Source organism: Diabrotica virgifera, chromosome 1, assembly GCF_917563875.1.
Source record: "Diabrotica virgifera virgifera chromosome 1, PGI_DIABVI_V3a".
Lineage (NCBI taxonomy): Eukaryota > Metazoa > Arthropoda > Insecta > Coleoptera > Chrysomelidae > Diabrotica > Diabrotica virgifera.
The window spans coordinates 7,885,758-7,907,258 of record NC_065443.1 but is presented as its reverse complement, the minus strand read 5'-3'; the positions used below and the strand labels follow the sequence as shown (position 1 = coordinate 7,907,258).

General features: G+C 34.8%; 1 protein-coding gene across 1 annotated transcript in view; it reads left to right on the top strand.

Annotated features, from left to right (window-relative positions):
* Positions 1 to 21,501, top strand: part of LOC114334608 (uncharacterized) — a 153,457-nt gene that overhangs the window by 8,112 nt on the left and 123,844 nt on the right. Inside the window, exons 2-4 of the mRNA XM_028284683.2 lie at positions 11,483 to 11,737; positions 15,201 to 15,456; positions 18,537 to 18,799. Of these exons, the coding sequence (XP_028140484.2) occupies positions 11,483 to 11,737; positions 15,201 to 15,456; positions 18,537 to 18,799 (774 nt within the window). The remainder of the gene's footprint in view (positions 1 to 11,482; positions 11,738 to 15,200; positions 15,457 to 18,536; positions 18,800 to 21,501) is intronic.

Genomic DNA, 21,501 nt, shown 5'->3' with positions numbered 1-21,501 from the left:
TTAGTTTTTATTTCCAAACAACTTTTCACAATAAGAATTTTCGATATTGAGAGAAATAAAGTTACTTTACTCTTGAACGAAGTTCATATTTTTTGACATACCTCGTATAATATTGACAAAATTTGATATCTGATGATTGAATCTTAGGTTTTAGAGCATGCAGAACTTTTTATAAAGAATAACTTTTTTTTGTAAAATGAATAACAAAAAAGGTTCCCATATGTTTCCAACTTAAGCAGGGCCGGACTGGCTCATGAAAAAGGCGCCAACCCAAATTCTAAAAAAGGCGCCAACCTAATCTTTAAACAAAGGCGCCAACCTAATCTCTAAACAAAGGCGCCAGACCCCCTCGTAAGTTTTTGCATCAAACTTTTTATGCAAAAGTAAATCAATATTACTTGTTAATTTTTTTAAGTTTAATTTTAAGTTAAAACCATTATGTAATTGACTACTTTTATTGGGAGTATGTAGTAAATTATATGAAGATGAGACAAAAATATAGCTTCAGTTTCCCAGTATCCCTTTTATTCCGTTACTGTCGTAAATTTTTGAAAAGTCTGAGTAATTTTTCAACTACTTTTACAGAAGGACCCACTGGATCCAAAAACCTTTAACAAAAATCATGATAATCGGTGTTCAACAGAATCTTTTTCAATTTTTTCAAATTTTTAGAGCGCTCTAAAACTCCATATAATATAAGAGTAAACCTCGATAAAAAATCCACAACCACATGGTGTCAGGTAATCCGTGACTAAGTTGTGGATGGTTTAGTAAAAGGCAATTCGGGCATAGTAAAACCGACTGCAAGGTAGAAAACAGGGCGGACTCCTGCTACAAATGTGGCAAGAGGGTACCAGGCACGAGACTGACTGGTCCGTTTGGTATAGAGTCCGGTCACAGATCTGACAGCTTACAGTGCCCGGAGTAAAAAACTGATCCCGGAAAAGCGGAGCCTCAAGAGAGACCCTGCCACAAGTGACGAGGAAAGAGTGGATAAAAGCACCTAGGACCAGGAATCAGACATCGTACGGGTAAGTCAGTTAGAGAGATAAAAAACTATCTAATACGAAGTTCCTTCAAATAAATGTGGGAAGGACGAGGGCCGCTCACGACGTTGCAGAGGCACTTTCACGAAGGGAAGGTAATGACTTGATCCTATTTCAGGAACCATATGTAAAGTTGGTCTCTCGACAAAGAATCATTAAAGATAGGAGCTCTGATGGGAGAGAGAAAAACCTATCAGAATGGATCTACGCCGTGAGGCTTACTGTGCTAAATGACGGTAATGCACCTAGGCTCGTGAGAGGTAATAGTAAATCCTTTGTGGACATCTCACTGATTTCAACGTTACTTCTAAACATGGTCATAAGCTAGACTGTTTTGGAAGAAGAATCGCTCAGCTTACATAAGTATGTGATTATTGAAATAACGAGCAAAAGAAAGAAACAGAAAGATAGATATATCGATCTAAAGAGATTTTTAAATGAGGAGGTGGATGCCTTTGGCTTGATTGGTTCGAGACGCGAGGATGTAAGTTGATCGAGGGTCTGAGTGTGGCACCGAAGTTGGCTTGTGTAAAGTCAAATGGGAGGTATGAAAGGAAACAACGATACTGGTGGAATGAGCGGCATGGATATCTGAGGACAAATTGTATGAGAGTAAGAAAGGAGTGCAAGAGGTTAATAAGAGTGCAAACAGGAGATTTGTAAGAGCGAATGAACGAGCGCAGAAAACTGCACATGTACATTAATTTAATGCCAATGCAACGGTAGAATTAAACAGCAACAACGGAGATTGATACCTAAAGGCGCCCGAATCATAGAAATGGTCTTCGAGGGCGCCGCGCGTGGCATCTAGTCTATTAACATAAAACCCGGAAGCCTTTTTCGAGCTATGTGTTCTAGCATTTGATTATCTGATACCTGACACGAATTGAATTTTGTTGTAGCCACTTCCCAAGTAGCAATTTTTCGACACATTGGTTGTCAGTACAAACAAATGCACTGTATATAACGTTGCCCGAGAGAATTTTCAGTTGTTTCGGCCAACGTCCCCTATCCCGACTGACATTACGATGTTACAACTTTAAGTAATACCTTTAGTTATACGGGCAACTGATTTGGGTTTTCTGGCCGACTCTGAAGTTGTCTGTCACGACCCTAGGTGTGTTCTAGGTGTGTGACACATGGACGTATAAAAATAAAAATTATTTATACGTCCATGGTGTGACACCTTTGCGGCAACTTCAGAAGGAGAAAAAGAATTTACTTTATAACCTTATTTTTTTCTTATTATTATGTTTTATTTTGCTGGAAATTTTTGATTTATTTAACAACCTGTTTGTTTGTTCTTTTAATAGCTGGTTTCCATTCCATTGTCCAGTGTTTTATCAGTAGATTTGATAACCTTTTTAATCTTTCAATCTTTGTATCAGCTTTGCTAGACGGGGTTGCCAGGTCAGTTTTTACTCTTTCAGTAGTTTTGCTTTCACAAAATCAGTAGATTCTTTTTAGGCCATGTAAATACAGTATACTTATACAGTAATCTGCATATCCGTCTTAACTGTCCCAAGAGGAATTCCAAAAAATTGGAAACCTAATTATTCCAAAACAACAACTGGTAATTACCATTTTTTAGCTAAAATCTACTAAATCAAAAACTAAAATATACTTAGGATTTTTGGGATATATTTGGGATTTTTGATAATAAAAACAACAGCTAACTTAAGGGGATAGGCGCAAAATGTCGCCCGTTAAAATGTTCAATGCATTTGAAATGTTTTCATTTTTTTGCGAATCCTGAAAAAGCTAATAAGTATTTTGAAAAATTTAAACGCAGAAAGTAAGATTACGTTATTCCGAGGACCGAAAGTCCCTGAAAACTTCTATAATGTTTATTTTAATAAGTTACAGGGGTGAAAAAAAGACAAAATGTAAAAAAAGACAAAATGTAGTGTCATTTTAATTCCAAATATCTCATTCAAAAGAAACGTTTTGGTTTTTCTAAATAATGCAGTCTTTCATTCTGCGTTTAAATTTTTCAAAAATACTTATTGTAGTTTCCTCATGATTCGAAAAAAATGAATAGGTACATTTAACCTATTAAAAACCAGAATATTTTGTCATCCACTAATTTTAACAGCTGCATGTCTGGATCAAATTCTTCAAACAATTGTTTCGCATTTAACATTAGAAACACGTGAACACAACATTTTGTGTTTTGCAAAGTTACATATGTTTAGATATTTTAGTTTTCCATCGTTAGCTTCTAATGGGCTCACCGAATGCCAGAACTCTTCAATAACACCTGAAATACTGCTTGCACTGTTACTTGAAATCTGCAAGTTTGTTACACAAGAATCCAGTTTCATTTCTCTGTAATATTCATCATCTACGTCCTGAATCTTATTTTCGGTAATGACCTATTTATTCTGAATCTTATTTTAGGTCTTATTTTCGGATTGGGAAATTGTAACCAAATGTGTGAAAATTAATTTAGAAATGGGGTAAATACTATTAAAAAGCAAATTTTATTTTAGTCATAACAAAATGTTGAAATATACCAAAAATACTAAAAAATATTACTAGAATATTTTAAAAAATATCAAAAATCTACCAAAAAGTAGATATCTCCTAAATGTGGCAACGCTGTTAAGGAGAATGCTACACGTTTGACACTGGTCACATGACCTCTTTGTCACCCAATAAGAGGGTGCGTTCTAAAATGTTTGGGATAGTCAGCGCGGCCGTTTTTGGTTGGCGATTGGACTTCTAAGTTGTCTTATCGGTCTAGGGTTGGTAATAAGGTATTTTTTAGTAATATTGTTTAATGCACCAGTTTGGTTTTACTTGAGATTTTTGGGATGTAAAGAAAATGAAAACACAGAATAGGTATAAAAAATGCAGGCATTTTCTGATACCTTTAAAAGCACCATCAATACATTAATAAATTTATACAGAACATCTTTAACATAAATTTTGACTTTTATATTAAAATTTGATTTTTTTAAATTTGCATATTTTTTGTCAAAAATGTAAAAAAGTAGCGCGTGTGTTTTTTAAAGGTGAAATATCCATATTTGACGGTAATCTGAGATGCGTTTATAAATTTCAGATCAGGTAATTGTGTTATGTCCTTTATGTATTTATATAAATTTAAATACCTAATACGATGTCAAAATAGTTACCTTTTTGGTGTTAGCATTCACCATACAGGTGTTAAAAATATAGGTAAAAAAACATAACTAGTCTGACTCCTTGAGCAACCATTGCATGCGCAGGTTCTTTTTATAGTCGCTTCAGTTGTCTTATGCAACGCTTACGAAACGATGTTGCTTCATAGGAGGTTGCCTAGGCAACGTCAAGACAACTCAAAAATCGTCCACCAAATTAGTGCAGAATAGGGTCGTCTTCTAGGCAATAACAACGTTGTAACAAAACGTTGCCACGCGGTAGACAACGTTGTCGCGTCGACAAATTGCTACTTGGGTTGTTTCATTATGTAGGAGGGCGCAATAATCCTATATGTATAATGCAATTATGGAGCGCAGAAAACTGCACTCATATATTTTAAGCCAATATTGTGAGATGTAACACTCTTATATTATTATAGAAATAGCGGATATTGATACCTACGAAAGACGCCTGAATTGCAAAGATGGTCTTCTAGGGAGCCGATCATCGCATCTAAGCTATTTGATTATCTGATACCTAATACAAGTAAGTTGACAAGTTGTATTTTGTTCGTTGTCTGGCTTCATTATTTAGAATTCTGGGCCACAACAATCCTATATGTATAATTTAGTTATGGAGCGCAAAAAACTACACCTACCTACCTACAAAGATGTAAAACTGTTTATATCAGGTATCAGATAATCAATTAGCTTAGATGTGACGCGCAGTGCCCTCGAAAAGCATTTTTACAGCAGAAACAGCACAAATTGATACCTACGAAAGGCGACCAAATTTTAAAAATTGTTTTCGAGGGAGCCGTACGTCGCATCTCAGCTATTTATTATAATAGAAACAGCGGAAATTGATACCTATGAAAGGCGCCCGAATCGTAGATAAGAATTATCTTCGAGGGCGCCGCGCGTCGCATCTAAGCTATTTATTATAATAGAAATAGCTGAAATTGATACCTACGAAAGGCGCCCGAATCGTAAAAATTGTCTTCGAGGGAGCCGCTCGTTTCATTCAAGCTATTTATTATAATAGAAACAGCTGAAATTGATACTGGCTTCTTTATGAAGGTTTCTGGTGCGCCCTCGGAGCTAAACGGCGAAATCAGAAACAAGTAAAACATTTTTTAGGGGAATGGTAGCTGCATCATATTTGTGTAAAGGTTCAAAAAAATTTTTTTTCGGCGTTTATTTTTTATGGATAAATACTAACGAAGGCAAAAGGCGCACCGGCCCGAGGGCCGGTGGGCCGGCGGGCCAGTCCGGGCCTGAACTTAAGTAGACACGCTGTATAATGTTTGCCCCCCCCTAGCAAAAGATCAAATGACGCTCCTGCGATACTGTTTTGATTTCTTAACATATAATTTTCCTTAATTATGAATAACGCTTTTAAATCATGTATGCTTTATAAAAGGTTCAATTAACAAAGTGTTCATAAATAATAATCGCTTTAGTGATTCGTTGGACGTTGGCATGTTGTTAAAACATACATGTTCTACCAACCACACTATTTCTAGATAATTTCTATCCAATTTAGATAACATCTATTAAACAATTACTTAAGTATTCATAATACTTTTTTATTAGATATAGTGTGGACAATATATCAACTTTTTAGTCAGTAATTTAAATTGTTTCCAAGAATGAGATAATGGTAACTTGTTTATTTATTTAGTGTATGGTTTATATGGACAATATAATTATAAATAGTTATAACGCATTACAAACACAAATATAAATACAATAACAAATTAATATATAATACAAAAAGGATATGTGTGTACTTTGTACGCACGTAAGAAGTTATACTTCTATTATATTATGATTTCAACGAAATAAAATACTTTAAATAGTTTATTTTTATTTTGTTTAAATATTAAACTAATTTTAATACTTACCACTTTCCAAAAATTAAAAAAAGACAGCAATTGTCCGATCTATATGCCCCAGATATCGCAATTAACCAGATTTGCAATTTGATTTTCATATTTCTTAGGGAACTCTCTTGCCTAAGGATGTCTGGAGGTATAATATGGCTCAAAACAGGGATCCATCCATGGAGTACGGGTCTTTTCAATTCATCCGCTGATAATCCTCATGATTTGATTGGTGAGTTTGGTGTCTGATCTTTGTTACATGGCTGCTGTTCAGACACACTACAGTGGAGTAATCGGCAATTGAGAACACCAGATTTAGAGCTGAATGTTCTGAGAGTGGTGGAATTTGCTCCCCAGGTTGTTTGTAAGATTTATTTTTGCGGATGATCAGATTATTATGGTCCAGGATTATCACGATATTGAATATATGACCCGCAAAATCATAGAAGAGTACCGGAACTGGGGTTTAGAAGTGAATACCAAGAAAACGGAATATATTTGCGTTGGAGGTATGCAGCAGGATCTAGCGTTGGAAAATGAGATAACTATTAATCACTGTCAGGAATATAAATACTTGGGTCTTAAAATCACACAAGATGGAACATTGGACAAGAATATCCAAGAAAGGTGCACACAAGGAAAGAAAGCTATCGCATTATTGAACAAAATCCTATGGACCAAAGTATTTCCAAAGAAAATAAACATAACATCTATAACGGCATTGTTAAGAGCATTATAACATAATAGCAGCGAAGTTTGGCCACTTTAAGAAAAATCCGAAAATATGCTCAGAACAACTGAAATGGACTTCTGGAGAAGAGCTGCTGGTATATCAAGAATACATAAAATCAGAAATACAAGAATATTGGAGGTAATGGATGTAAAGCATACAATAATGGACGATATAAAAACAAAGCAACTAAGATGGTTTGGCCACGTACAACGTATGGAAGACGACAGATTACCCAGGCAAGTGCTACGATGGGCACCAAAAGGACGGTGGAAAAGAGGAAGCCCTAGGAAAAGCTGGATAGGAGGAATTCGTAGGGAAATCAGAGAAAAAGGCTTGAACGAAGACATGTGCTACGATCGAGAACAATGGCGATTGGGAATCGCCAAGACGTCGTAGAACGTTATGAACCGATTATATATAAAACATATGTTCTTTAAGCGCTATATATTGTTGTAGAATTGTTTTTTTTTGTAAAGAAATTCAGAGAAAATTAAATTTATATCAACGACCATGAAATCATAGTTTTTCATCACCCTGTATATCACCAAAATTGTCTAGAATTTAATTTTGCTATTAAGCAAGTGTTTCGGGAAAAAGTGAAACGACAAATAAGTGATTCGACGAAATGCATAGGACATGAACAAACAATGCGGTGATTAGATAGTGGACATCGTGGTCGAAAACAAAGACGGTTTTAAGATCCTTCCGGGAAGGTATTTTAATGTGGTAAACAAACTGTATTAGTTTTTAGTTGTAAAAGTAGAAAGTAGTAAAGAACTAATTATGATATTCTTTGAAATTTGACAAATTGTCAAAGTTGTTGGAAGAATATTTGGTTTTCTTAAGAAATAAATGATTTCAGAGAAAAATAAAGACACTGTGTAATTGACATCGGAAGAGAGCAGTCCAATTTTTTATAAAGTGTATATTCAGTGTAGAGTGGTGTGATCGGCCTTTGCGAGCAGAATCAAGTTGAAACCAAATCGTCGACCGGTTGAAGAGTTAACTTTCCTGGTCCGAGGGAGATTCCTTTGTTTTGTCTAGAACGAGTAGCTGATTATTATCCGTTTGTGCACAAGATATTCGAGCAAGTCCTGTGTGTTTTTCTTGGAAGCAGTTTCGACGAGAGGGACTTTTTCGCAACATCCAGAGAGTACGTGTTGGGAGAATCAAGGACGGCGCAATCCAGAAAACGAGGGAGTGAAGAATAAAAGGTTAGTCAAATCATTTGTCGGAATTGAGAAAATTTATTTATATCAAAACCATATTTGTTTATTTGTTTATTGAACAATTTTTTAACGCAGTTAGTCATTTCAAATTTGAGAAATCAATTCAAAAGAGGAAAAGTAAAATTCATTCAATTTAGTATGAGTAAATAAGAAACTAATCAAATAAATATTTTGTCAAAACAAGGAGATATCAGAGTTAGAGTTTAATTTATTAAGTTAGAGATTGTTGCAACAAAGTTAAATTTTAGTATTTTTTGAATCTTATGTACACGGCTTATTTGATAAAACAATAGATTACATTTATATGATTTTGAGTGTTTTCAATTTCCATGTTTCTACCCTGGAACAAGGAAGCAACCAGAAATACTAGAAGCCACAGATCACGGGTATTGTATCAAATACAAGATTACCCCTGAGAATAAAATTGATTGGAAAATTTAATTGGAATTTAGTTGTGTTTTTACATAGGCAAGAAATGAAATAATTGAGTAATCAATTAAATTAAGAATTTGCTAATTAATCTAAATAAATAGAAAAAGTAGAGAATAACAATATATAATATAATATATGATACTTTTTGAATGACAGTGTTACATCCATAGGTATTTCGGGTATGGGTTAAAACGTAGCAGCTTGTTATTAAAATATACTTCAGCCTTGTTATTCGCTTACTTGTTATTCAGATATAAGCAGGCAACTTCTGTTTTATTCGTATTTGGAACAAGCCTCCAGTCACTGAAGTATTTACCAAGAACTATCAATTCTTCTGTCAGTATGTTAGTATGTTGCTTGCGTCTTTTATTGTGATATGGCGGTCGGTTAGTTATCAACATGGGGGTTATCAACATAGATTGGGGCAAGCACCGGTCCTTGAGGGATCCCATTTTGGAATTCCTTTACCCTCCTCTTACCACCTCCAGATATTATTTAGGTCCTATCGCATAGCAAATTGTTTAGTAGGGTAGCAACTTGGTTACACTGTATGTTATTGAGAAATTTAAAGATAAATTCGTCTCTTCATACGATGTCGTAAGCAGCAGTTAGTTCAATGAAAGCTACCGTAGTTTTTAAACGTCGGTCGTTGAAAACCAGCTTCTATGTGTGTGGTAACACTCAGCACTTGATCTTTGCAGTTGTGATGGGGACAAAACCCTGCCTGTTCTAGTGATACTCTCTCCAGAATTGCTGAGTTGATCACGAGTAGTTTCTCAAGTAACTTGATGTATTGCCCGATGGCACTCGGCACCATCATGCTTTCCACCACATTTTTGGGTTTATTGAGTTTAAGCGTTGCACCCCAGTTCTCAAATTACCTTTTGTTATATATCCCAGTGCGATACTTATATGTTACCATTCCTTTTGCTGCTGTCCAGCTTGTCGTAGACCCATGTATATATGGTATTTAGTCCGTCTTACTGTCCAGAATCTGGTTTCATCCATTTGGCCTCAGCTTTCGAAGTTTCTTTGCTGGCATTTGAGTATTCTTCAGATTTCAAATAGAGATATATTGCGCGTTGGTTTTCTTGAGAGGACTTTTCAGTCTTACTGCGCTCTTAGGGAGAATGCTAGATAATGCATTAAATGCTGTTGGTAGAACATACTGAAAGGGGATTCTGTAAGACTAATGGGATAAAACGAAACATTTTGATGATAAAGGTATGCAATAATGCCGAATTTATGAGTTACAAGTTTCCTCAGGAGATGCCAAAAAAGTACCAAAAAAATAATTATATTGTCGTAAAATTTTTTTCGCGAATTATTTTGCATATTCATAATTTCCAAATTCCCTTTTAAATTTGTAATTTATGTCATTATTCAAATAAGGTCATAATTTTTTTAGCAGTTAACATTAACAATTCAACATTTTAATTTTTTTAATCGTTTTTTTTTAGTTTTAATTAAATATTATCTACCTATGTGACAAGAAAAAAATATTTTGCTATGTAAAGTAAGTAATGTAATACGCCATGTGCATATTTAATTCTATAACTACTATATCGATAGCGATAGTATTGTTGCGTCACTGTATAATAACTTAAGGAATTATTATATTATATACATTGATTGTGTTAATATAATATTAAGCAATTTATTATACGATGTCAGATAAGCTAACTTTTTATTTGTAATATTAACTGAACAGCAAAACAAAATGTCACATTTGTCACATTTGAAGATAAGAAACAAAAACAAAAATTATTGGCTCTACAACCCGTGGTGGGTCTTGACCTGTTCCAGAATCACCTTTCATTTCTTCCTATCATTCGCCTTGGTTTTCCAATTTCGCACTCCTAACACTCGCAAGTCGTCTTCCACCTGGTCCTTAAATCTTCCTCTGGGTCTGCCTCTTCTCCTCATTCCATCCGCTCTTTGATTATAAATGTGTTTCGACGGCTCCATCTCATTCATTCTCTCTAAGTGGCCTAACCAACGTATCCTGTTTATTTTAGATCTTCTGGTTTTGCTACTTGATTATTATTTGTGAACTTCATATACTTAGTTTTATTAGTGTTAACGTGTAGCCCCTTATCTTTGCTCCTGTTATCAATACCGTGAACGATTGAACCAAGTCCACCTTTCTTTTTGCTATAATATCAACGTCGTCAACATACGCTAGTATTTGTACACTCCTATTAATAATGTCCCCTTTGTTGCTATTCCAGATTCTCTAATAGCTTTTTCCAAGGCAATGTTGAATATAAGGCACGATAGGCTATTTCCCTGTCGAAGACCTGTGAGTAACAATTCCATACTCATTTGTTTTTTCCAAAGCTTGTCTTAGAAGGAATATTTGATGGATAGTAGACTTTTATTTGCGAAGCCCACACTGGTAAAGAATGTAGGCCAATATTTTGTAGGTCACGTTTAGCAGGATGCCTCTGTAGTTATCACAAACTGTTTGGTCTCCGTTCTTGAGAATAGGTACAATTACACCTACGCTCCAGTTTTGTGGTAGTTCTATCTGTTTCTAAATCATTTCTACCAGCCTACTTATACTAGATCTACAGATCAGATTTTTTTCGCCTTGTTTTCAAAGTTCAGAAGGTATGCTATCTGATCCAGGAGCTTTGTTTTCTTTGTTTTCAATTTTTGTATTGCTTTGATGACTTCTTCCTCTGTTGGGATCTTATCTTTCTCTCTTTCATCGTCCATGCCTTCGAGCTCTATTTCTGCTTCTTGCAACCTCATCTCACTTCTGTGGTTGGCAATAATCAGAGCGATTTTTACTCCTGAGACCGGGGCTCTAGATAATTCAAACGTCCAAACCATTTCTCAAGGTTCTTTAGCCATGAGTTACGTGTCCTTCATATGGATCTTTTTCCCTGGATACTTATTTACTAACACCCTGTATATATAATTGATCCTCTGGATTTAGTTGCATCACCACTTGTACTCTCTATTTACTATCTACTTTTGGCTTAATTTTGTAAACTTGATTTAACTTTTATCATTACTTTTTAAGGTCCAACATGGTATCCGATTGTAGGATCCGTATCAGCTGTAAAGAAGGTGGCAAAAGCTTATGGTGGAGCACATGTGGGGTATTCGAAGTTGGCTGAAATGTACAATACCAACGTTTTGGGTCTGAAATTTGGCAAGGAAAACGTGGTCGTTGTCTTGACATATCCTCTGGTAAAAAAGGTTTTAACATCAGAAGAATACGAAGGGAGACCAGATGGATATTTTCTTAGATTAAGGTGCATGGGGACTCGACGAGGTAAGTACACCTTCACTTTAACAATTACATGGTGTTTTATGGTTTGCTCTTGATTCATATTTCTTCTTTTTGTAGTTAGTGAAGTACGGTATCATGTCGGCTAACATATTCGCTATCCTGACTTTATTGACAGCAGCTCTGAATATCGATGTTTTCCATTTTCCATACCATTGCCTTAGATTTTTCAGCCATAATGTTTTTTTCTACCAGGACCAAGTTTACCTTGGATCTTTCCCTGAATGATCAGACGTAAAAGATCATATTTTTCAAGTATTCACATTAAATAATGTGACCGAAGAATTCCAGCTTGCGTCTGCGTATTATATTGACCAGTTGTGTTATTTGGTTCATCCGTCTAAGAACTTATTCATTCTTAAGTCCGTAGACCTGGCTTATTGTTAGTAGTCGTCTATATATCAAAGGCTTTCAAGCGTTTAAGTATAACCTCTTCTTCTCCTTTGTACGCCGTGCAAGTTTTCAAGCAAAGTATAACCTCATATATAATTTCTGTTCTTAGATCCCAGCTCTCACTGATATTACTGCCACGATACACGAATTTCTCTGCTCTGTCCAGTGTAGCATATCCGAGTTTTATACCATCTTTCTGTATATAATTTTGTTTGTCATCATAATATATTTAGTTTTCTTAATGTAGTTTTAATCCATACTGATTGTAGGATTATTTTATTTTGTTCATAAAGACTTTGAAGGTCTTCTCCGCAATTAACCAGTACTAAGGTTTAATCTATTTAGACTACTTCGTTCCATCTTTTCGCCCAAATACGCAAACACATATCACAGCAGATAAATAGTAAAATGCACAGAATATCAAATATACCAAACGAAAACAGAACTATTAACTAATGTTGGTACGATATTCAAAACTCGATATTAGAGGACGTATCTTTCAAAAACACCTACAATGTTGGCAAAAAATGACTGGATGAACCAAGAAATTCTAGACCTGATGGAAGTTCGACGAAAATACAAAAATAGAAATATTATCAAATACCGTGAAATCAACAAACTCATAAAAAGAAAAATTAAACAGGCCAAAGAATCCTTGCTTGAGAATTCATGTAAAGAAATAGAATACCTCCAAAAAAGCATGACAGTTTCAACCTCCATAAGAAACTTAAATATAGTACCTCCGGAATTAGAAAACAGAAAAATGCTCACTTACTTAAAACCGCAGACGGAAAAAGTTGTGATCACGAACAACAGTGCAAAGAATGGGAGATACACATCAGTGACCTTTTTGACGATGCTTCTCGAGAAAATGCTCCAAATACTACCTTTGACAACCAATTAGACAGAGGTCCCAGTATACTGAAGTCAGAAGTCATAAAAACAATACAATAAGCCAAAAACAATAAAGCACCTGGAAAAGATCAAATCCCTGTTGAGCTACTTAAACTTTTAGATGAGGAAAACATTACTTACTTGACTAATTTCTTTAACAAAATTTACAACGAAGGAAAAATACCAGATGATTGGTTGGAGTCACTGTTTATAACATTACCAAAGAAAAGCAGGCCCACCAAATGCAGCGATTTTAGACTAATCAGTTTGATGAGTCACACACTTAAGATACTTTTACGTATTATACAAAACCGAGTATTCCTTCTGTGCGAAACTAGAATGGGTAATAAGCAATTTGGATTTAGAAATGGTCTAGGAACTAGAGAAGCACTATTTTGTATGCGCGTTCTATTACAAAAAAGTTGTGAATTCCGAAAGAACGTTTATGTTTGTTTCATCAACTTCGAGAAGGCATTCGACCGACTACAACATGATACACTTTTCGATTGCCTGCAGACAGCAGGACTTGACCACTACGATATAAGACTGCTGAAATACTTATATTACAATCAAGTAGCCTCTATACAAATTGGAGACTGGGTACTGAGATTGGGTACTGAAAAACTGCCGATAAAACGTGGAGTACGAAAAGGTTGTGCTTTATCACCCACCCTTTTCAATCTGTACTCTTAAGAAATCTTTAGGGAGGCTTTGAATGACAGACAAGAGGGAGTAAGGCTAGGCGGAGAAGTAATCAACAATATAGATACGCTGACGATACAGCCATTCTTGCTGAAAATTTACAAGATCTTTAGACACTACTAAATCCAGTCAGTGAAGCAAGTTATCGGAGAGGCCTTAAAATCAACATGTCAAAAACAAAGTGAATGACAGTTGGAAAGATTAATATAGATCAAGGTCAGCTCTCTCTTGATGGAGAGGAGTTAGAACGGGTAAATCATTTCAAGTACCTTGGCTTGGCAGCTGGTTAAATGTAAATTGTGACTCTGATGAAGAGATAATAACTAGGGTCGAAATATCACGGAAGGCTTTTATGACCTTGAAACCAGTTTTATGCAACAGAAACCTGTCGATGAATATTCGAAAGAAGGTGCTGAAATGTAATGTGTGGTCTATCCTATTGTATGGTTGTGAGACATGGACGTTAAAAACCACAATGCTAAACAAAATAGAAGCATTCGAATTGTGGTGCTATCGACTAATCCTAAAGATATCGTGGGTTTCGCACACTTCCAATGAAGATGTTCCTCAAATGCTAAAATCAGAACGTCTGCTCATAAGCGTCATAAAGAGGAGAAAAACAGAATATCTCGGCCATATAATTAGAGGACCTAAATACCATCTGCTTCGCCTTATAATACAAGGAAAAGTGGAAGGAAAGAGATGGATTGGTCGAAAGAAACTTTCATGGCTGCGTAATATTGGACAATGGTGTGGCTGCACAGTAGAAGAATTATTTCACGCAGCAGCGGATAGAGAGAGATTTCAGGAAATTGTAAACATGATGACGGCCAACGTCTGAATCCAGACACGGCACCTAAAGAAGAAGAAGTTCCATCTTTGGACATAGGCCTCCCCAATCCTTTTCCATTCTTCTCTGTTTGTGGCTACAGTCATCCACCTAGAGCCCACGTGCTTCTTGATATCATCTTCCCATCAAATGTGGGGCCTTCTATCGGCACTAAGGTATCGTCGGCATATCTAATATTGTTCACGGGTACTCCATTCACAATAATATACCCTCTGTTGTCTCCATTAAGCCTTCTTTAAATACATATTTCCTTTGAATATGAGTTCAAGAATAAAGGCAATAGAATACAGCCTTGTCTCACTCATCTTTTTATATTATTCGACAGTTCTACCTCTTATTCTTGCCACTTGATGCCAGAATGGATTTGTAATTATTCGTAAATGTTTATCATCAATAGCCAGTCAGAATCCAACTGTTTTTAATTATTTTCCGTTCAACACACCGAAAATAATCAAATGGTTTTCCGTTCCGTCTCTTATACTATCAGAGATATGGTATAAAAACAAGTTTTGCTTAGTACATTGGAGTACTCTAGACGATCAAATTATATTATCGTCACAATCATAAATTCTGTTAAAGAGTGCTTTAATACCTTTGATTCATTTTTAGGCATAACAATCACCGATGGCCCTTCTTGGAAGACGCAAAGGAATTTTGTTACTAGCCATCTTCGAAGTCTCGGATACGGAAAAAAACCGATGGAGAAACTAATCTGTGAAGAAGTTTCCGTGCTTCTGGATGTCATAAAAGAAAAAGAAAATGAAGAGATTCGAATTGGTTCTATTTTGGCGTTTTCTGTGTTAAATGTTTTATGGGCACTAATGGCTGGGTCTAGGCTAGATCGAGATGATACTAGATTAAAAAGGTAAATTTTAAATTGTTAGATATTAAAGATGGGATGGGTGTTTAGGGTGACATTTCTTATGTATTTTTCTGCATTTTTCTTCCTACCGTCTTTTTCTATTTCCTGTATATTCGAAAGTGGCAAATCTTTGGAATAGTTTGCGGTAAATCCCCTTCTTTTTCAGTACCCTGTCAGATTACCGAACGTTGGCGATTATATTGGCAATAATAAATTTGTTAAGTCTGCTTCTTCCGGCTATCTTATCCTATATAATGACGTGTAGGTGTAGAAGGTTATATTATCTGGATATTTCATTACAGGGCCAAAATATTGTAACTTAAGAATTGTTTTGTTTTTGTTATTTCCGTGCACTTTTTCATTTGGTGTAAAACTTTTTTTTCTTATTCGATTAACGCTACTTATCCGCAATATCCGTCGGCTGATCCGTATCTCAAAGGCCTCCAATTTTTTCATTAGTGTCTCTGTAAGGGTGCAGGTCTCCAAGCCATACAACGATGTGGAGATTATATACCGGCATATTAATCTGATTTTAAGGTTTCATATAATATCTCGCAATATCTTTATTAACGAGAATTTTATTTAGTCTAAAGAAGGTGGTTCCGACTTTTTCAATGCGTATGCTTATTTGTTTGTTTATATCCCAGTTACTGTTAACGTTAAAGCCCAAATAAGTGATATTGTGAACTCTTTATAACCCTATTCCATACGCTCTGATGTTCATTGGTTGTAACTCCGATTTGCTGACAGTTGCGTTCTTTAACGGTAAAATATTGCAAAACCTCTAAATTTTAAAGAACTGCTTGGATTGACATGAAATTTGGCATACACATAGCTAACAAGTCAAAGAAAAAAAGTGATATTGCGCCGATATGTGCTTTTGCCCTGGGGTGGTTTTCACCCCCTCTTGGGGGTGAAAAAATATTCGTCCAAAGAAAGTCAAGAAATGGGTAAACTGGCTAATTCTAAGTAACTTTTGTTCTATAGAGTTTTTTCACTAAGTCAATACTTTTCGAGTTATTTGGCGTTGAATATGTTCATTTTTTCAACAAAATAACCACGCTTTTAGACGGTTTTTCGCAAATAACCAAATAGAAGTATTTTGTCGAAAAAACATTCTGAGCAAAATATAGCCTATAAAAAATTTAAAAAGATGGTGTATATATTACGTCTCTACACCTAGTAGAAGCAGAGTTATAGCTAATGAAAAATAGGTTCATATTCGTCAAATTCCAAATGGAATACTTTAACGTGAAATAACCAAAAATGAAGCACATTTCCGGGGAAAACTCATTACAACTTATTTAAAGTGTTTCAAAAAAGCTTAATTTTTGTTTAATAAAAAAATTTCTAGCATCAAAATTAAGGTTTTGGTAAAAAAATCGAGTAAATCACCCCCTAATTAGTATCTTAAATGAACTTAATCGTTACGACTTCACAAGTTTCTTGACTCGTGTTTATATTGGTTATATGATCTGTAAGTTTCATCGGTTCAAAGTCCTTATTATTGAAAGGGCTGTAGTTAAAAGGGGTTGAACGAGTCACTGATCACGAATGTATGCAAATTTAGAAACACCAAATCTTGATCAATTTTTGTCTAACAGAAAAACAAAAAATACATGATATTCAGAAAAGCAAATCTGACTTTTTTTGTTTTTCGAGATTTTTGGTATCTCTAACAATTTTTAATTTATTTTGAAAAAAAGCATATTTTTCAAAATTTAAATTTTTATAAATTTTAATTTGAAACCAAATTTTTTCAAAAATAAGCACTTTGAATTGATGAAACATACAGATCATATAAACACAACATAAGTAAAATAATTTGTGGAGCGGCAACGATTAATTTCATTTAAGTTGCTAAAATTAGGGGTGGTCTTCCCGATTTTTTTTTTGCAAAAACAAAAGGGACCAACTTTATTTTGAGCGTAACTTGCTTAAATTTAATGCTAGAAACTTTTTGTAAAAACCGAAATAAAGCTTTTTTTAAACACTTTAAAAAAGTTATAATGGGTTTTCCCCAAAAAGTGCTTAATTTTTTGGATATTTCACGTCGAAATATTCTATTTGAAATTTGGTGAATATGAATCTATTTCTCATTGGCTATAACTCTGGTTCTACGAGATCCAGAGACCTATAGCGTACACCATTTTTTATATTTTTTTATAGGCTATATTTTTGCTACGAACGTTTTTTTCGACAAAATACTTACTTTTTGAGTTATTTGCGAAAAACCGTCTAAAAATGTGGTTATTTTGTTGAAAAATGAACATATTCACTCGCAAATAACTCAAAAAGTGTTGACTTGGCGAAAAAGTTCTATAGAACAAAAGTTACTTAAAATTAGTCAGTTTACCCATTTCCGGACTTATTTTGGACATATATTTTTTTTCACCCCCAAGAGGGGGTGAAAGTCACCCCCAGGGCAGAAGCACACATCGGCACAATATCACTTTTTTTCTTTGTCATGTAAGTTATGCGTATGCCAAATTTCATGTCAATCCAAGCGGTTCTTTAAAATTTAGAGCAAAAACCATGAAAGAATGGACTAACAACCATAAGTTTTGTTTTAGATATATTAGTCCATAGTCAACAAAATTTCGGTCAACCTGTTTATTATAAGTCGTTGAAACTCTTTTTCATTGGAAGCAATCAGTACCTACCATGTCGTCTGCGTATGTAGGTATATGAGATTGTTGACATTAATTTCGTTGATTTTATGCTTGCATCTTCATCTAAGGCTTCTTTAAAAATAAATCGGAGTAGATATTAAAATGTAGAGGCGATAAAATACACCCTTGCCTCACTCCACGTCGAATTTTTACTGCTTCCATCGATTTCTGAACAATTAGTAAGTCTTTACATTGATGCTAACACAAAATTTTGATTTTATGGAGGTCTTGGTGATCAATTCCCATCTGTTGCAAGAGAAAATGTCGCAAGTGACTCAGCCAAAAGCCTTTTCGAAATCGATGAAACACATATATACTGGTTGATGTAAAGTAAATTTAGATATAATTAGGATATACATTTATTACTAAATTATATTTATCAATCAAGTAATTTTAATAATCCCATTTTAGAATTTTGGATCTATTTGACCAAAGGGCGCGCGTATTTGACATGTCTGGAGGGCTACTCAACCAGTTTCCCTGGCTAAGATTCGTAGCACCCGAAAAGACAGGATATAGCTTGATTACCCAAATAAACAAGGAATTAAAAGAGCTTTTGCTAACTCTCATAAAAGACCACTACTCTACATGGGACGAAGGTAGGGACGATGATCTTATTTACTCTTTTATAACTGAGATGAAAAAGCAAAATGGAAAGGACTCTACATTTACAGGTAAAATATAGGTAATATTAGGATCACTCGTTTAAAATTAGGGCTCTATTATGATAGGAAGAAGTTGTTATAGAAATTTTATCAAATCCGCAAAGACATATCCAGGTGCGAGTATAGCATCTGATCAGTGATCACAATCCAGTTTTTGCTGAATTTTGTTCCAATCTATAGCAATTCAAACAGAGAAAAAGAAACATAATATCGATCTATATACAGTAAAAAATAGAGAAAAAGTCAGGATGAAAAGATCCAATAGTAGAACTTTAAAGAGACTATATTACAAATAAGTAAAGATGAACTCGATAAAAACTACCAGAAAACGAAAAAGGACTGGATGACAAAAATAACTGGAGGGTATAACGATCATTAAAACTATAGACCAAACAAAATATGCCAGATACACAGAGAAATATAAAAGAAAATAAGGAACACAAAGGAAAATTGGTTAAGTGAGATATGCTGCGAAATAGAAAATTTACAAGAAATACATGACTCGTTTAATATACCCGACAAACGAAGAATAAACATCAAGGAGGGAGAGGTAAAGAAAAAATTACGAAAATTAAAAAATAGAAAATCTCCAGGAGAGGACAGAATATCGAAGGAATTCCTAAAGTACGGAGGACAAGATCTAACTAAACAACTATTAGAACTAATACAAAAATTAATAGAACAAAACAGAATACCACAAGAATAGAGATCAAGCATCCTAATACCTTTCTTCAAAAAAGGAGACAAATAGAACCCGAGGAATTACAGAGGAATTAACTTATTAAACACAACATTAAAATTAACAACCAAAGTGATAACAAACAAATTGAATGAAATTATACCATTACCAGAAGAACAACAAGGTTTTAGGTCGGGAAGGTCATGCACTGACGCTATATTTGTAATGAGGCATTTTCAAGAGAAATCGTTGGAATACAACAAACCGGCATATTTATGTTTCGTGGACCTTAAGAAAGCATTTGACAGGGTCGCATTAAAGGACGATATCCATTTATTATACTCGAGAGAGGTAGATACCTCTAGGAATAATTAAAACGATCGAAAACATCTACCTGAACAATACAATAAAAGTATTGATCGTAGATGAACTAACTGACCCAATATAGCCGGCAATGGGATAAGACAGGAGGATTCCTTGAGTCCTCTAATGTTCAACCTGATCATGGACGAAATAATAAAAAAATAAGAACTATAAAAGGATACCCAATGGGAGAAAAACAACTTAAAATAATCTGCTATGCAGACGATGCAATACTAATTGTCTAATGCAATTCTAACCTCCAGAAAATTTAACATGTTAATTTCCTCAAAAAAGACAAAATGCATGGTTATAACAGCAGATCCAATACGATGTAAATTGGAGGTCAGATAATAGAACAAGTAATGGAGTTTAAATACCTAGGCATCACACTCTCTAGCGACGGAAGGCTAGAAACAGAAGTGGAAGATCAAGTGAATAGAGCAAGCAGAGCCGCAGGTTGCCTGAATGACACAGTATGGAGAAATAAAAATATCGGAATAGAAATGAAAGGCAGAATTTACAAAACAGTCATCAAACCAATAATGACATACGCGGCAGAAACACGATTCGATACAGAGAGGCCAAAAAGATTGCTCGAAACAGCGGAGATGAAAACCATTCGGAAAATCGATGGTAAGTTTCTATGGGACAGAGCTAGAAGTACATATGTACGACGGAGATGCAAGGTGTATAACATTAATAACTGGGTAAGAAACAAAAGTATCCACATAAGCCGAATTACAAAAAATAGGGTAGTCAGGACAGCGAGACGGTTCCTTAATAGGAAGACGATCAGTGGGAAGACCACGAAAACGACGATGACAACTTACTGGAGGCACATTGAAAAAACAGAGTCATGTCTATACAAAAAGAAGAATAAGAGAAGTTTAATAGACCTAAGAACATTAGAGAAACCAAGGGAAGCTGCAGACGCAGGTACGAAAATAAATTAAAAAACAGTAAAATCCTGTATAAAATGTATATTTAAAAACCCTCAAAAGGGCCACATCAAAATCACATAACTAGTTTTCGACTGGTTTACCAGTCATCATCAGTGCTTACCTAAAATGAATATAACCTGATAACATAATGCAAAGATATTGAGATTTTGACTACGGTTGAAAAATTATCAGTTATACTCACGTGCAATGTACATGCTAACCACCAAGATATTATTTAACAAAAATATGTGGGTCAAAGCCAAGTAGAAGAAGTCCGTCAAGGAAACAATGGTTTAAAAGGCTACATTAAGTGTGGATGTTTAAAATATTTAGCTAATCTGCCCCAGGTAACATCTGAGCTGTGGATTTGACTTGTTTACATGTTGAAAATATGACGACAAGTGACAATGAGATCGATAGGACCTCCGAACGATGGCAAGTCAGAAATGACAGTTCCACAGGAAGTTAAAAATTAACCTGTCATATTTAAAGACTAAGGTGTACAGCTTGTTAAAATTAGAAATGATGTAACAACACACTCCATTGTGAAAATTATTATTTAAAATTCATTAAGCTAAAATTAAAATTATTTAAATGATCATTTTCACAATGGAGTGTGTTGTTACATCATTTCTAATTTTAACAAGCTGTACACCTTAGTCTTTAAATATGACAGGTTAATTTTTAACTTCCTGTGGAACTGTCATTTCTGTCTTGTCATCGTTCGG